This window comes from Notechis scutatus, chromosome 1 (genome assembly GCF_049901735.1).
Source record: "Notechis scutatus isolate UNSWTSFEM ecotype Mainland chromosome 1, rNotScu1.2, whole genome shotgun sequence".
NCBI lineage: Eukaryota > Metazoa > Chordata > Lepidosauria > Squamata > Elapidae > Notechis > Notechis scutatus.
Genome location: NC_142009.1, coordinates 162,774,780 through 162,791,833, shown reverse-complemented (window position 1 = coordinate 162,791,833; position 17,054 = coordinate 162,774,780). Strand labels below are relative to the sequence as shown.

At 37.7% G+C, this 17,054-nt stretch overlaps 1 protein-coding gene across 4 annotated transcripts in view; it reads left to right on the top strand.

The window, feature by feature from the left end:
• The window catches only part of AGAP1 (ArfGAP with GTPase domain, ankyrin repeat and PH domain 1), a 392,866-nt gene extending 376,334 nt beyond the window's left edge, over nt 1-16,532 (top strand). For 3 of the 4 annotated variants that reach the window (XM_087949345.1, XM_087949346.1, XM_087949344.1), the window contains 2 exons: nt 13,769-14,024; nt 14,478-14,852. In XM_087949345.1, coding sequence (XP_087805471.1) covers nt 13,769-14,024; nt 14,478-14,681 — 460 coding nt within the window. In that variant the 3' untranslated portion in view covers nt 14,682-14,852. Of the gene's footprint in view, nt 1-13,768; nt 14,025-14,477 lie in introns of all 4 variants that reach the window. The other variant, XM_087949347.1, reaches the window with a different exon arrangement.
• Nucleotides 16,533-17,054: the final 522 nt, after the last annotated feature.

Genomic DNA, 17,054 nt, shown 5'->3' with positions numbered 1-17,054 from the left:
AGTTGGAAGTCAATGCCTTTTCTTTCTTTTTCCCTTATTCTCTACACTTTTCTCTTCCCTTTTTCCTCCGCTATTTTTCCAATGATTTGCTTTTGTATTTATGTATTTTATATTATAAACTAATAAAAAGGATTAACATGGTAAGTCAAATCAGACCCAGTTTTGTGACAATTTTCACTTCCTTAAGTGAATCATGCATTGGTTAAGCAAAAGCTTTCCCAATGGCCATTTTTTGCTCCAAATCAGCAAAAAGGGTTGCAAAAAGCAGTCATGTGGCCATAGGACCCTACAACTCATAAATACAAGCCAGTTATCAAGTGTCTAAATTGCAAAGAAATTACTGTGGGTTGGGGGCTTCGATAGACAGTTATAAGAGCAAGTACAGACTGTAAGTTGCTTTTCCCAAGGCCATGTAACTTTGAACTGTTGTTAAACAAATATTGTAAGTCCTTAGCCAGTTATAATATTTGCTGACAGTTAACATTTAATGAGTGATTAGCCTGGCAAGTTTTTGTTAAAGGATGAGAATAAGGAAACAACTATGTTATCATAAAGAATGTAATTTTAGCATAAGTGCTGTTTTAAATGGCATCTGGTTGTTTTTGGTTTGCAGCTAGGAGATGAGTCTGTTATGTTTGACTTAGTGTTTGGCTTACTCTCTCAATATATATAAATGATGCTAAAAGCCTTAGAATTCTTCTCCACAAATGGAAGGATTCCTTTAGGTATCAGAGAGAAATAGAACCTTGAAGAGGCTGCTTCTTCTGTAGTGCCTTTCCTATTTAATTTACTATTGCCATAATAGTTTAAACATATAGAGGAAAAATTTTTTTAAAAAAGGCTTCCCATTGTCTAGGTGGAAGGTAACTCTGTTTTAAGGCATGCTGGGCTTTCTTTCCAGAAGGCAGACAAGAAATAATGGATGGAAACTAATCAAAAAGAGAAGCAACCTAAATTTAAGAAGAAATTTCCTAACTGACAACAATTAACCAGTGGAACAGCTTGCCTTTGGAAGTTGTGGGAGCTTCATCACTGGAGGCTTTTAAGAAGAGATTGGACAGCCACTTGTCTGAAATGGTATAGGGTCTCCTGCTTGTGCAGGGAAAGGGTTCGACTAGAAGACCTCCAAGGTCCCTTCAAACTCTGTTATTCTGTTAATCTTTACTTCTGAACCGAAGCAATTAAAATATTTTGAAAATTTGCAGCTGACCCCTAAATAGTTAATAGCAATATTTTCCCAAAACCCCTTTATAAACAACTTAAAATGTAAACTATATGTATTTTTGTAAAATTAATAATTGGCACTTAAACAATATTTTTGTTCCATGAGTAGTGTGTAACTTTTCACAAATTTTGTGAAAGATAGAAAAACAGCAATTTTAAGAAGTAGTAAGTTTAAGATGTTGGTTTTATTTAATTAATTTTTTATATTCTTACATCTCATAACATACCTGCAGATTTGAACAACAAAAAATAAATTCTTTATCTTGCCATTCTCTACGTACGTGAATTCTTGGGCCTTCTACTCGTTCAGTTTATAGTGACCAACATCTTACAAGTTTTCAGCATTAGGAAGTAAGCATCCATCTGTCTTTTCTTAGCTGTCTGCACCCTCTTGTTTGCTAGGAAGTATTTCATTCCTAGAGGGTTTGCGTCCTGTGATTCCCCTTAGCAACGCTGGCTAACAGAGAAAGAATGCATATGAAGGAAGCAGCAATCTGCTAAGTACTCACTTTGCAAAAAGGTAGGGGCTTCTCCTGCATTGAGAGAGAGGAAGCCCCCTCTGTTTGCTCTGCATATTGTTTCTAGCTCTTCTTCCATAACCCCACTGTAGTTCTTGCTTTCCCTGCGGCAGGAAGGCAGTTTGGTAAATTCCTTGCTGCTAGCCCTTTCTTTCTCTTCCTTCCCCCACCCCACACTCTTTGTTCTCTCTCCTCCCCTGTCATTCTGTCATTAATACTAAAGTGAATTTGTCTCACTTTTTTCCTTCCTATTAAATTCCAGGCAACTAAAGTTAGACACTTTGCAGCTTGTTCCTTCAAAGTATCCATTTATTAAACTCTACCAAGCATAGAATGTGCTGAAATCTAGCTAATGTGTTCCTGAGTGTCTTAAGAAGGCCTGCAGCATTAAGTAAAAGTCAGGTCCTGAATTATGAAGTCTCCTATCAAGGGATCTAATGGAAATAGATTTACATAGTTTAGGTCCACTAAAGAGAGAAGACGGCAAGGAAGTAACAGGCAACAGAGAAAAAGCAGAGCTACTTAATTCATTCTTTGCACAAAAAAAGAAACCACAAAAAAAAGAAACCAAAACTCAATCTACCAAAAACATAACTGTAAAAGACAGACTAGAAATAAAAGTTAGAATAAGCAAAAAAAAAATAAAAAATAGTAGGAGAACACTTGTCTGATCTTGATGAATACAAATCACCAGGACCTGATGGATTACATCCCAGAGTTCGAAAGGAGCTGACAGATGTCAACTCAGAACCATTGTCCCACATCTTTCAACAATCCTGGAGCACCAGGGACCTACCAGAGGACTGGAAAAGAGCTGATGTAGTTCCCATCTTCAAAAAAGGAAAAAAACAGACCCAACAAACTACAAACCAAACCTAACATCAATACCCAGGAACATACTGGAAAGATAATACAAAAAACAGATCTGCCAACATCTAGAAATGAGTAAAGTAATAACTAGCAGTCAGCATGAGTTTGTTAAAAACAGATCATGCCAAACCAATCTTATTTCATTCTTCAACATAGTGACTAAATTAGTAGACCAGTGAAATACTGTAGACATAATATATTTAGATTTCAACAAGCATTCGACAAAGTAGACTACAACCTGGTAAGCTAGAAAAAAGTGGGATAGATAGCATCACCAGATTGATTCGCAACTGGCTGACAAACCATACTCAACAAGTAGTCATTAATGGGTCTACGTCTACATCGAGGGAAGTAAGCAGTGGGGTACCACAAGGTTCTGTCTTAGGCCCAGTATTCTTCAATATCTTTATGAATGACTTAGATGAGGGAATAGAAGGGGAACTCATCAAATTTGAGATGATACTAAGCTGGCAGGAATAGCTAACACTCTAGAAGATAGGCTCAAGATCCAGATGGATCTTGACAGACTTGAACACTGGGTCCTATCTAACAAATGAAATACAATGTAGAGAAAAGTAAAGTCCTACATTTAGGCAAGAAAAACCAAAAGTACACATATAGACTGGGTGAAACCAGGCTTAATTGCAGTAGCAGTGAGAGAGGTCTTGGAGTCTTAGTGGACAACCAGCTAAATATGAGCCAGCAGTGTGCAATGGCAGCCAAAAAGCCAATGCAATCCTAAGTTGCATTAACAGAAGGATACAATCAAGATCAAGTGAGGTACTAATTCCACTCTATAAAGCCTTAGTAAGACCATACCTAGAGGAGTGCATCCAGTTTTGGTCACCACACTATAAAAAAGATGTTGAGACTTTAGAAAAAGTGCAGAGAAGACCAACCAAATTGATTAGGGGACTGGAGACTAAAACATATGAAGAACAGTTACAGGAACTGGGCATGGCTAGTCTAGTGAAGAGAAGGACCAGGGGAGACTGATAGCAGTGTTCCAATGTCTGAGGGGCTGCCATAGAGAGGAAGGGATCAAGCTATTTTCCAAGGCACTTGAAGGCTAGACAAGGAAGAAAGAATGGAAAATGATCAAGGAGAGATTCAGCATAAAAATAAGGAGAAATTTTCTGACAATGAGAACAATCAACCAATGGAACAGCTTGTCTTCAGAAGTTGTGGGAGATTCATCACTGGAGGCTTCCAAGAAGAGATTGGACTGCCATTCATCGGAAATGGAGTAGGGTCTCCTGCTTGGGTGGGGGTTGGACTAGATGACCTATAAGGTCCCTTCCAAGTTTGTTAATCTGTAAAGTAGACCACAACCTATTTCTTGGTAAGTTAGAAAAATGTGGAATAGGTAACAAACTGTACTCGAGTTAGTCCTTAATGGTACTACATCCACATGGAAAGAAGTAAGCAGTGGGGTACCATGAGGTTCCGTCTTAGGCCCAGTACTCTTCAATATCTTCATTAATGATTTAGATGAGGGAATAGAAAGGAAACTTATCAAATTTGCAGATAATATTAAACTGACAGGAATAGCCAATGCCCCTGAAGACATGTTCAGGATCCAAAACGATCTTGACAAACTTGAACAATGGGCCCTATCCAACAAAAGTTTTACATTTAGGCTAGGAAAAATCAAAGGTATAGATTAGGTGAGACCTGGCTCAAAAACAGTAACTGTGAGAAGGACCTTGGCGTTCTAGTGGATGATCACTTGAATATGAGCCAGAAGGGTGCAGCTGCCACCAAAAAAAAGCCAATACAATCCTGGGTTGTGTAAACAGATGCAAAGAATCAAGATCATGTGAAGCATTTCACCATTTTATAAAACCATGGTAAGATCACACATGGAATACTACAACTAATTTTGGTCACCATACTATAAAAAAGATGTTGAGATATTGGGAAAATTGCTTTTCAGAGAAAAGCATCTAAGATGTTCAAAGGTCTGGAGACTAAAACATACAAAGAACAACTGCAGGATTTGGGTTTGGCTAGTTTAAAAAAGAAGAAGAATTAGGGGAGACATAGCTGTATTCCAGTATTAGATTAGAGGGTTCAAATTATTCTCCAAAGCACCAGAGCAGAGGGCAGGACAAGAAACAATGATTGGAAATTAACCAAAGAGAAAAGCAATCTGGAATTAAGGAGAAACTTCCTAACAGTGAGGACAATTAACCAGTGGAAGAGCTGGCCTTCAGAAGTTGTGGGTGCTTCATCACTGGGTTTTTTTAAGACAAGACTAGACAGTTATCTGAAATAGTATATACTGTGTGCACAGTTATTAGGCAAGCTGTATTTTTGAGGATTAATTTTATAATTGAACAACTACAGTGCTCTCAGTCAATCCAAAATGTTAATAAACTCAATTCTGAATATTTAAAAAAGTAAATGTGAGGTTGTGGCTTTCTTAGAAGAATATCTATCTGTGCACAATTATTGGGCAACTATTAGTGTGCAGAATTATTATGCAACTAAATGAAAAATGAAAATTTTCCCATCTCATTTATTATCATCTGTTAAAGTGAGAATAATAAACAAACAACTCAAAATTTGCAAATAAACATTTCTGACAGTTCAAAAAAATCAGTGACCAATATAACCACCCTTCTTTTCAATAACAGTCATAAGCCATTCATGGAGTCTGTCAGTTTCTTGATCTGTTGATGATCAACTTTTTGGGCAGCAGCAACCACAGCCTCCCAGACACTGTTCAGAGAGGTGTACTGTTTTCACCATAAATCTCCCAGTTGAGAAGGGCCCAAGTTCTCAATAGGGTTTAGGTCAGGTGAGGAAGGAGGTCATGTTCTTATTCTTTCATCTTTAAGGCCTTTGCTGGCTAGCCACACAGTGGAGTACTTTGATGCATGCGATGGAGCATTGTCCTGCATAAAAATCACGGTGGTCTTGGAAGATGCAGACTTTTTCCTGTTCCACTGCTTGAAGAAAGTGTCTTCTAAAAACTGGCAGTAGGTTTGGGAGTTGATTCAACCCGAAAAGGTCCAACTAGCTCATCTTTAATAATAACAGCTCATACCAGTACCTCACTCCACTTTGCTGGTGTCTGAGTTGAAGTGGAACTCTGTGCCTATTACTGTTCCAGCCACAAGGCCATCCATCTGGTCCATCAAGAGTCACTCTCATCTCATCCATCCATAAAACCTTTGAAAAATCTGTCTTCAGATATTTCTTGGCCCAGTCTTGCCATTTCAGTTTATTTGTCTTGTTCAGTTTCAGCCTTCCTTACTTTGGCCATATCTCTGAGCACTGAACACCTTGTACTTGTGGGCACTCCAGGTAGATTGTAGTTCTGTAATATGACAGCACTGGAGGATAATGGATTCCTGATAGCTTCATATTTGATTCTTCTCAAATCTTTGGCAGTTAATGTGCGTCTTTTTTTCTCAACATGTTTCTTGCGACCCTGTTAACTATTTTGCAACAAAACTTTTGATGGTTCTGTGATCACTCCCCAATACCTTAGCAATTTCAAGTGTGCTGCATCCCTCTGAAAGACTTTTTACAATTTTTGACTTTTCAGAGTCAGTTAAACCTCTTTTTTAGCCCATTTTGCCTGAGGAAAAGAAGCTACCTAATAATTATGCACACTTGGATATAGAGTGTTGATCTCCTTAGGCCATACCTTCCTTCATTACACAAATACACATCACCTGATATGCTTATGCCAACTAAGCATTCAAGTTTATACAGCTTGGAGGTGGAAAATATGCATAAAAATGATGATACGGTCAAAATACTCACTTGCCTACTAATTGTGCATATGGTGTAGTTTCTCTTGCTTGAGTAGGGGGCTGGACTACAAGACCTCCAAGGTCCCTTCTAGCTCTATTCTATTCCAGTTGGTAGGTCAAGATTTAATTTTGACTTTTCCCCCCTTTTTATCACATTCAGTATCGTAAGTGGAACATTTAGGATTTTTTCTCCCTGTCTCTGTTAATTATGTTTATATATTTTCATTCAGAATGGAATGTCCCAAAAGAACTTTTCATGTAATGCTTCAGTAACGTTGACTAAAAAGTTGGCACATGACAAATTGAGATAAGGAGTCTTAGGAGAACTTTCCAAAAATACTTTAGGGGTACATTGGTCATTTATTATGAAGAAACATTTAAAGATGAAAGAAGCAATGGACAACCTTTCTCTCCTCAAGAGACTTCATCCAATGGAGGGAATGGGATAGATGTTGGTTAGTACCAGAACCAGCAGGTAATGAGGTCTACAAAATCCAAGGTTCACTCTCTTGTTCTTTCTCATCCTTTATCTTTCGTGCATATTCAGGGGTGTGTGTGTATATTTCCATGCTTTTGCAAAGAATATACCATCATTTCCCTGCTCAGAGAGGAGCAACAGCCTGCTCTACATTCTGGCAAGGCAGAAACTGCTGAAAGCATAATGGTTTAAAGCTTTGCTGGCTGAGGAACTCTGGGAGTTGAAGTCCACAAGTCTTAAAGTTGCCAAGGTTGGACACCCCTGCTTTAAAGTGTTGGCCACTGATGATTTAAGCACAGTCACTTTCATCCCTATCTATTTCCTATCTTGTTTCAAGGATAAAAGAATACCAGGAAAGGAAAACAACAATGGGGGGGAAGGATGCTATAGATTTTAACTATCCAGTTATCTGTTGGAAAACCAACTTGGCTAAGACTACTTAGGGCTGTATTTGTATAGCTTCTCAAAAATTCTTCAGCAGTATTGCTGATTGCTCCATTTTCCAGAAGACTGAACAAGTGTCAAGGGGGTTGGTCCTAACTAATGAGGAAGAGTTTGCTTAAAATGTAAAAGCAGTGAGAATATTGAGAGTAAGTGATTGAATCATCCTAGGATATAAACTGCTCAGCTAGATAACAATATCAAACAAAACGTTTAGTTCAGTCGAAAGCTTCCGTAAACATCCACAGCACTTGACTAAGCTATCCTGACTTTTTTTTTTAGTATGGTATGTGATTATTCCTCAGCATCTTATTTCTGAGAAGTTCTCCAACTCCAACTTGACCTGAGGATTTCTCTCCGTTGGATCTCACCTAATATTTTTTAAGGTTGTTGAAATTTGCTCCCAGGAAATCGAGTGTCCACTCAAATTTATGTTTTTGAAGTATCTAAAAGCCCAAGATAAGTAATTGCCAAACTAAAAGCAATTTTGAATTTATATCAGACAAAAGGACTTGGGAGGAAACAAAAAAGATTAAAGTGAACATTAAATTCAATTTTTTTCTGAATGCTATAGATGTTTTCAACCAGTTTAAAATCTTGACTTTTTAAAAAATGTAATCTATATTAAAAATTCCTGCCTGGATGCTAACTCACAGCTGAATATTTATACTCTACCATGCTCTGATGGCATAGCATGTTCTGAAGCAAAATTTTGCTTTTTGACTTGTGATAATTTTCCTTCCCCTCTTCTCCCCATCCAAGTTTTCTGGTTGCTTTTCAGTTTACAATGAATACGGTTCAAATGCCAGAAAAGGACATTTAAGTTAATTGGATGTTATCTTAAAAGAGCTAATAAACAAAAGGGTTTTGGGCTGTATTTGTATAGCCTCTATGCAAAGTAGGAAACAGGGATCAGTTTCCATTATTTGCATTAAAAATGCTTTGAGTTCATTGATGGTAAAGATGCATATTAAAGCCAGGAAATTGATGGTGCTGTTTCGTCAGGCTTTAATGCATCATCACTTCTCTGGTATAGAGGAGGCAGCAGCATGATGATTTGCATCCTGTGATATCAGTCCTTTGTTATAAACAAAGCTTAGTCTCATAGTAACAGGTTGAAAGAAAAAGGGTTTTACAGTCTTTAGGTGTTTTACAAAGTACTGCGTAGTCTTTTAAATTGTGCTTCCTCTTATTAATTTGATAAACCTTAGTTCAAACAGCACTAATTTCATTCATAATTCAAATGAAGAGTATTTTGAAATGTATTTTAGAAAAAGTTATTTGAAACAATATCTTAGTCCTGCTAACTGACAAAACTTTGACAAAGCAACCAGTTTCTTGAGGATCTATCACAATGGTGAAAATTCATATTTTTACCTTCCATTGGGTTAACTTATGCTATGATTGTTAGGAAGTGCATTGATTCTAACCACAGTTTTCATGATTTTTATTTGCTTAGGATCATGACAACTAACTAACTTTAGTACAGGAAAATTTGCTTAGAAAGACAAGGAGTGCCCTTTGCTAATTAGTTGCTATTCTCCACATTTTTCCTTACTTTTATCCAACTAATTTATTTAAGGAATATCATTACGTACTAAAATAAAGCATTTGATTGGTTCCTTTCTCCGTATTGCCACCTGCTATAATAATTTGTTTTTAGCTCATTAATTAACAGAGTATCCGAGCATGGACTTCATAGGGATTGCAGTGATGCTAAGTGAACAGTGCTGTCAATTCTACTTACAGACTACCTTTCCTTGGGGAAAAGGGAATCTGGATCTAAATAAACTGTGATCTCCAAAATGAGATTGTTATCTCAGACAAATTTCTTTGATTTGTGATTTGAGTCAAATACCCTGAATAGGAAGAGGAACATATATAGAAATGTTTGAGACAAAATACATTCTGTTGTCCTTGGAGGTTTTTCTCTTTCAGTTTCCTTTAAATATCCAATTCAGTAACTATATCCATGTCCAGTCAGCTCTTATTGTTGTCATGCTAATTTTTGGTTTTGTGAGTGAAGATCAGCCTCACTTTTCAGTTCTGCCCATTCCCAGCTCAATGCCAGAAACTTTCTTGTGAAGAAAGGCAAAATTCTTTTCCACACCTCAAAACAGAGCCATGGCTCTGACAATCAAACATTAGACTGGTCAGTTCATCTATCAGGTGAAACGACGCAGTAGAAATATAGTCTGAAAAAGGAATGTCCACAATGCTCCTTTTCCCCTTATCTTTTGGGAGTAACCAATTTTTCTTATAAGGAGAACTATCTATCAGTCTCTTTCAAACTACAAGGCAAAGTCACATTCAAGTGGGATATAGAAACCTCTCAGCCTAGCATCTGTGATTACTTTTTACTATTAATCCAAGTCACTGAGCATTTCATAGATGAGTTTTATTTCTTATGGTCCATACTCCAGCCTTCCTGTATTTTCCATGAATTTTGTGCTGAAGGACAATTTCATAATAATTAAAAATAAAAGTATTGCATTGATGTAGATAAACTGAGGCCTATGAGCCAACACTGTGTCTTCTGTGTGCCCTTATTTGGACAGTTGTTTAATGCCAATTGCATAATGTAACATTTGGATTCACAAAATATTATATTGTTTTTCTTAATATTTATGGTTTATTACATACTTATCATTTAACACTCCATTTCTCATTGCACTGAGGAACTACCGTGTTTCTCACAAAATAAGGCCGGGCCTTTTTTTTTTTTAGCCCCCCCAAAAACGGCTAGGCTGTCTTTTTGGGGGTGACTTAATTCCCTCCCTTGCATCCTCATCTAGAGCGCCCCGTGGGCAGCCTCGCCACCAGCCGCTCCTAACGGGTGATCATGGTGAAGCGCAGAGAGCTCCCTACTCCCACCAAACACCTTTGCTGCAGACCCAAGACCTTTGGCACCCGCCGCTGTTGCTTTCCTTTCTGCCCATTCCGCTGCCACGTTTGGAGCTGCCGCTTCCGTGTTTGGAGTGCCGCTGCCATTTGGAGTGCCACCGCCACGTTTGGAGCTGCCACTTCCGTGTTGAGTGGCGCTGCCATTTGGAGCACCACCGCCACGTTTGGAGCTGCCGCTTCCGCGTTTTGAGCTGCCGCCGTGTTTGGAGTGGCGGCGGCGCTCCAAATGGTGGCGGTGCTCCAAACAGCGGCAGTGCTCCAAATGCGGAAGCGGCAGCTCCAAATGGCGGCGGTGCTCCATACAGCAGCAGTGCTCCAAACACGGAAGCGGCAGCTCCAAATGCGGCTGCAGCTTCAAATGCGGAAGCAGCAGCTCCAAACGGCAGCGGTGCTCCAAATGTAGAAGTGGCAGCTCCAAACGTGGCGGCGGTATGGGCAGAAGGGAAACCAACAGCGGCAAGCACTGAAGGTCTCAGGTCTGCAACAAACGTGCTTGGCAGGAGTAGGGAGCTCTCCGCGCTCTGCCATGATCGCCCATTAGGAGCAGCTGGTGGCGAGGAATTGCTGCCCGTGGGGCGCTCCTAACAGCAAGTCCCCCCGCCCTTCCCCCTTATTTTGCATGTTTTAAAATAGGCCTAAATTTGGGGGGGAGGGGCTTAATTTGATTTTATGCCAATAAAACATGCTGGGCCTTCCTATTGATGGAGGCCGTATTGTTGGAGAAACACGGTAACAGAGTAGCCATGGATGGTTTTCTGATTTGCACCTACTGGTCCATGATTTTTATTGATCCAAAGTAGAATCTGACTCAAAGAGCATAAGACTATGGGTTTATTTGACTGTACATTATTTATATATACATCTCACCGACAGATGCTGACCCCTAAATGACTTGGGGATCTTAAGAAGTCCCTTTTTTATGCATACTGCTGTACTCTGAATAGAATCTGAGTTTGGTGACATTCATGTGGGACATGACCAATGTCTTCCTATATTGTTTTCATTGCTCATTGAAGACAAAGGATTGTGGAGTGATGGTGGCTAGTAAAAATTTATTATTATGCTATTATTACTGGTGATAATTTCTATTGATTGAACACCCTAATTAGTTTATTGTAGTTATTTGTTTTTATTATTTTATGATGAATTACTGAATTGCTTTAACATGTATTAATATTGATCTCATTTACATAATGAAGTATTTTTAAAAACAAATAAAATAAACAGATAAAGAAAGTAGTACTGTTTCTTAAGGAAGTTTTATTACGAATACCTATTTCTGAAACACACGGATAATATCAACAAGAGGAAGGAGAGGAGAGGAGCTGGAAGGCACCTTGTAAGTCTTCTAGTCCAGCCCCCTGGTCAAGCAAGAGAACTTATACCATTTCAGATAAATGACTGTCTAGTCTCTTCTTAAAAACCTCCAGTGATGGAGCGCCCACGATTTCTGAAGGCAAGCTGTTCCATTGGTTAATTGACCCCACTCTTAGGAAGTTTCTCCTTAATTCCAGGTTGCTTCTCTCTTACTAATCATTTTCCAACTATTGTTTCTTGTCCTGCCCTCTGATGCTTTGGAGAATAATTTGACCCTCTCTTCTTTGTGGCAGCCCCTCAAATACTGGAATACTATCATGTTGGCTAGTGTTTTCTCTATACTAGCCAAACGCAATTCCCTCAACCGTTCCTCATATGTTTTAGTCTCCAAGCCTTTAATCATCTTAGTTGCTCTTCTCTGCACTTTTTCCAAAGTCTCAACATCTTTTTTGTAATGTGGTAACCAAAATTGGTTGCAGTGTTCCAGGTGTTATATCAGATACATATATCAGATATTATCTATCACTTTAAAGAGTTATGGTGGTGCAGTGGTTGGAATGCAGTACTGCAGGCTACTTCTGCTGACTGCCTGCTACCTGCAGTTTGGCAGTTTAGGTTGATTCAGCATTCCATCCTTCCGAGGTCGCAAAATGAGGGCCCAGATTGTTGGGGGCAATATGCTGACTCTGTAAACCGCATAGAGAGGACTGTAAAGCACTGTGAAATGGTATATAAATCTAAATGCTGTTGCTATTAAAGTAACAGGGCTTATTCCTAGTAAAGAGTTAATTTTTTTCTGTTTCAATGATTGCTGATGTCACTCTTTGTTGTAACTTTGAATGTTAATTCTTATCTTTTACCCATGTATTATTTATTTTTGTATGGGGCTTTGGGGGGCTTGAGTCAGTATTGACTCCTGAAATTTTCATGCTAAGATTTTTTTTTCAGAAGTACCTTGCCACTGCCTCCTTCCTAGGGTTGACAGAGTGACTGGTCAAATGTCGCCCAGCAGAGTTTTTGCCCAAGACACGAGACTAAAATTCATCATTTCCTGAATTCTAGCCCAATCCTTTTCACTGTTTTATCAAACTAGCTCGCGGGTTATAAAACATATTAAAGTAATTTAAACCCCAGAGTGTTTTAGTTTTTAAGTAAGTTTTAAAAAATTGTAGCAAATCGATTCCAACACTAGGAATGGTTAGTAGATCAAGAAGAAGGAGTAAGCAAAGAATTCGGTGGCTTGATATCTTCAAAGCTGATGGAAAGATAGCATCCAACAATGAAAGAAGCAGTGCTTAACAGGATAGCATGAAAAGCGCTTACCTATAAAGTTGCCAAAACTCAGATATGACTGAATTGTTAAAACTATTACTACACCTGCTAAAGAGTAAACTGTAACACAGTTGCAAGGGATTTTGGAGGTCTTCTAGTCCAACCCCTTACTCAATCAGAAGACCCTATACCATTCCAGACAAACGGCTGTCCCATCTCTTCCTAAAACCTCCAGTGATTCAGCATCCACAACTTCTAGAGGAAAGACATTCCACTGATTAATTGTTCTCGCTGTCAGGAAATTTCTCCTTAGTTCTAGGTTGAATTTTCCATCTCATTATTTTATGGCTTTTAAAGTCTCCAGACCTGGATAAGGGAATGCTAGATTCAGGTCCCTGCTTGATCATAGGGCTGATCAAGGACTTTAGCCTAAAATATTTCTCAGCCCAATCAGAAAGCTTGAGGAAATACTAAGGAAACAGACACATAGGCCCATCTGTCCACATACGCAATGCAGAATATTTGGGATAGAAACACAACAAATAAATATATATATATATATTTATAATTTTACATTTTTACAATCTAAGAGCATGATTTATAAAATGATTGATGCGACACAGGAAACTTACTTACTGAATCTGCAATTGTTGCTAGAAAATAGTTATTGCAATTTCTTTTCACTTCTGCTAAATTGCATGGAATATATCAATGTAGTGATATAGCTGAATCGTAAATTGACTCTACTATCATTTACACTTTTTAACACTTTTAGTTTAGGTGTGTTATGTAGTACACAAAGAGTTGGGGTACATCTGTTTATATGTGATTAAAAATAATTCTGATAATATTTTTTTACCTGAAGTATTTAAACATTCCAATCTGTCAAATTGTGTATGTAAATTTAAAGGTCAGTTTGAGGATAGTCCTAAATGATGAAGATTTATACTGAATGATAATATGTATTTATTTCCTAGGGAAGAGAAAGAGCAGTGGATCCGGGCCAAATACGAGCAAAAACACTTTCTTGCTCCATTGCAATGTTTAGACCTTTCTTTAGGTCAGCACCTACTACGAGCAACTGCAGAGGAAGATTTGCGGACTGTCATCCTGCTTCTTGCACATGGAACACGTGAAGAAGTGAATGAAACCTGTGGAGAAGGAGATGGGCGATCAGCTTTACATTTGGCTTGCAGGAAAGGAAATGTCGTGTTGGTGCAGCTCTTAATTTGGGTAAATAAGTGCCACATGGTTTTGAAACAAGCTTGATAAAAATGTTCAGATTGCCACTGTCAGTGAATCAGATAGCCAGATGCTCTTTCATTTGCTTCCAACGGGGAAAAAAAAAAATTGGTATGAGATATTTTTATTAAAGACACAGTCCTGCTTTGACTGATACCCCTCAAATCTATTTTGAATTCTCCTATGACTTATTTAGGTGTGGATCTTAAGATATGATCCTCGTATCATTTTGATATGAAGTCACTCAGACCAAAGATACAGGAGCATCAATGCTGTTGCGGGGTTCTTTAGCAAAGGATATGGCAAAAGCAGCTCAGATTTAAAATCCCCAGATAAGAAATTGGTAAAGTGTGCCTTAATTTAATGAAAAGTCTTCTTCTTATAGACTCCTCTGCCTGTTGCTATTCAGAAGTGCAGGGCTTGAAATGTCTATTCTTTCCACAGTACGGTGTTGATGTTATGGCATGCGATGCCCATGGAAACAGCGCTTTAGCCTATGCGAGACAAGCAACAAGCCAAGAATGCATTGATATCCTCCTGCAATATGGTTGTCCAGATGAGCACTTTGTCCTTATGGCTACTCCCAATTTATCCCGGAAGAATACTAACAAGAACAACAGCAGTGCAAGGATGCCTTCCATCATCTGAGTAATTTAATTCGTCTTCATCTTCTTCTACAACCTTGTATTAGCTTGAAAGTGGAAATCTATGTCTCTAAAAAAATTTGCTTCCCTGCTTCCTCTTTTCATTTCCACCAGGATGTTGTTAAGTAGCTCTGGAAGTGTTAATACACAAGGAAAAAAAGAATTACGGAAACCATTTATAGTAATACAATGATTTTGAATGAAAACAATATACAAGGGAGAAGATGAAGAGGGATCATGGATATGCTAATGAAATAGCTCATGATGGGGGGACCATTTTACTGGATGTCTCTAGGTGGGTTTTTTAGGAGTATTGCATGAGAGTTACCGGAGAGACAATACAGGGAAAAAGAGTGGGGGGAAATGTAACTTTCTTTAACTGACAGTTAAACGCATTCATACATTTTATCTCTACCAAACTGAACATTTGGGTTTCATTCTCTTTTCCAAAGAGCTTGACGGCATAAATCAGAGGCAAGCACAGAGTTTGTCAGGTCTGAAGCTCCTATGATGGTATGTGTCAAATCAGTTGTAGCTAATCTGTCCAGAGAGAATACTGGCTTCATTACACTTATATAGTTGAGTTCTTCCAGCATTACTGCTGTTTAATAGAACATGATTAGTCATCATGGAGAAAAAGGCATATTAGCCGAGGAGGTAGTTACATGGCACGCTTCAGTGATTGCTTGGATGTGATTGCAATATTCTTAGAAGCATCATATTATCTCAGACATGTTCTTTCAAGCACTTGGAGCCTTCCTTTCTAAATTCACTGTCATAATTTAGTATCTGTTTAATTTTTCAGTCCAAAGAGAGAAATCCAGTTGCTGAGCATTATTTGACTACAGCCTCATTGCTGGAAAAACAAAATAGAAAAAAATATATAAATAGCCATGAAATGCAAAGAGGAATAATGAATATCGCTAGCAAAAATATATTTCATGTACATTCAATGAGAATAACTATATAAAAAGCCTTCTTTTTAATATTGTGTCATTTTCACCAAGATAAATTAGCTGGAATCTTTCATGTGCATTTCCTAAATTAAGCAGATTTTGCATTGTATTTCTTGGTTAAAAGTATAAAAAAAAGAATTCTAAATGTTCATAAATATGCATTTATTTTTTTAAGTACATACACTTTTGTTAATTTATAAATTGCAATTAATGTAAACTAATTTGCAGAGAGTAATAATCTAAAGATCACAGATCATAATGATAAATCATGGAAACAATGCCAGGTTTTTTTTTATTCCTTTGATGGAGACCACATCTGATTATCGTATTGTCACGTTTGTTTATAGAAAAATTATCATGAAATATGATTTGGAAGGGCAGGATTTGCTTTCCAGAAACACAAATATCCACTGCTTATTGTTGTGGCACTGTATACTCTCAATGGAGGAAGGCTGAAAACTATAAGCAAAGAATGCAGAAAATGAGGCATGTCCTAGTTACCTTGATATTACTCTTTTAAAGGGAATATGACTTCTTGCATTCCAAAGCAATTTGGTTGAATAGGCTGACTTGGAAAGAATCTAGCATTTAATTATAGATTATAATCATTTTATTATTTTAAGTAGCACTGTACTATTTCTTGTTTTTCCTTTCTTTGTTTGAGAAAAGAAAAACATAATAGACAATGAAGATTTGTTAATACTAGATAGAAAAAGTCATAGGCAATTTTTAAGACCAACTGAATAGTTCCAATATGTATATGTATATGTATTTCTTTGAAGGAAAAATATTTGGAGAAAATATGACAATGGATTACAAATGTATTGATAAGATAAAAAAAGATTTTGAACTGTTTCTTGAAAAATTAAGAAACAGTTGAATTTATTTATTGGCATGGCTTTCTGCTTTCATATATTGTGTTTCTAAGATTTTAAAGAGCTAGAAATTATTTATGATAGCAATCTCACAATATGAATATAAGTTTATCTTTTGGAACATATTCAAACATATCAGTGTCTGCAGCAAGCCAAGTTATGTCAAAATGGTTACAATGTAAACTGTACTCCTATGTACTACATGGGATGTCATGAATGCAATACAAAAGAGGTGGGGTTTGCATTGCAATCTTCAGTCACATATTTTATAAGTTGTCCTCCCTTGAGCCTGCTGTCCATGAAACAGACACTAGTTTAAAATATCTTTCTTCACAGTTCATATTTAATAGTGCTACCTATTGTCTTCCATTCACAATGTAAGCTAGCTGACATGTTCTTGAATACCTCCACCAATTGCAGGGGAAGGACAGGAGAATATCTGCTGTCTTTCAGAGAGGCACTGGACTTCTTTTAAGTTATAATAAAACAGGCCTGTCAAATTGGCAGCCTTACTGGCTGGATATGGCCCACACAGGCCATGCCCAC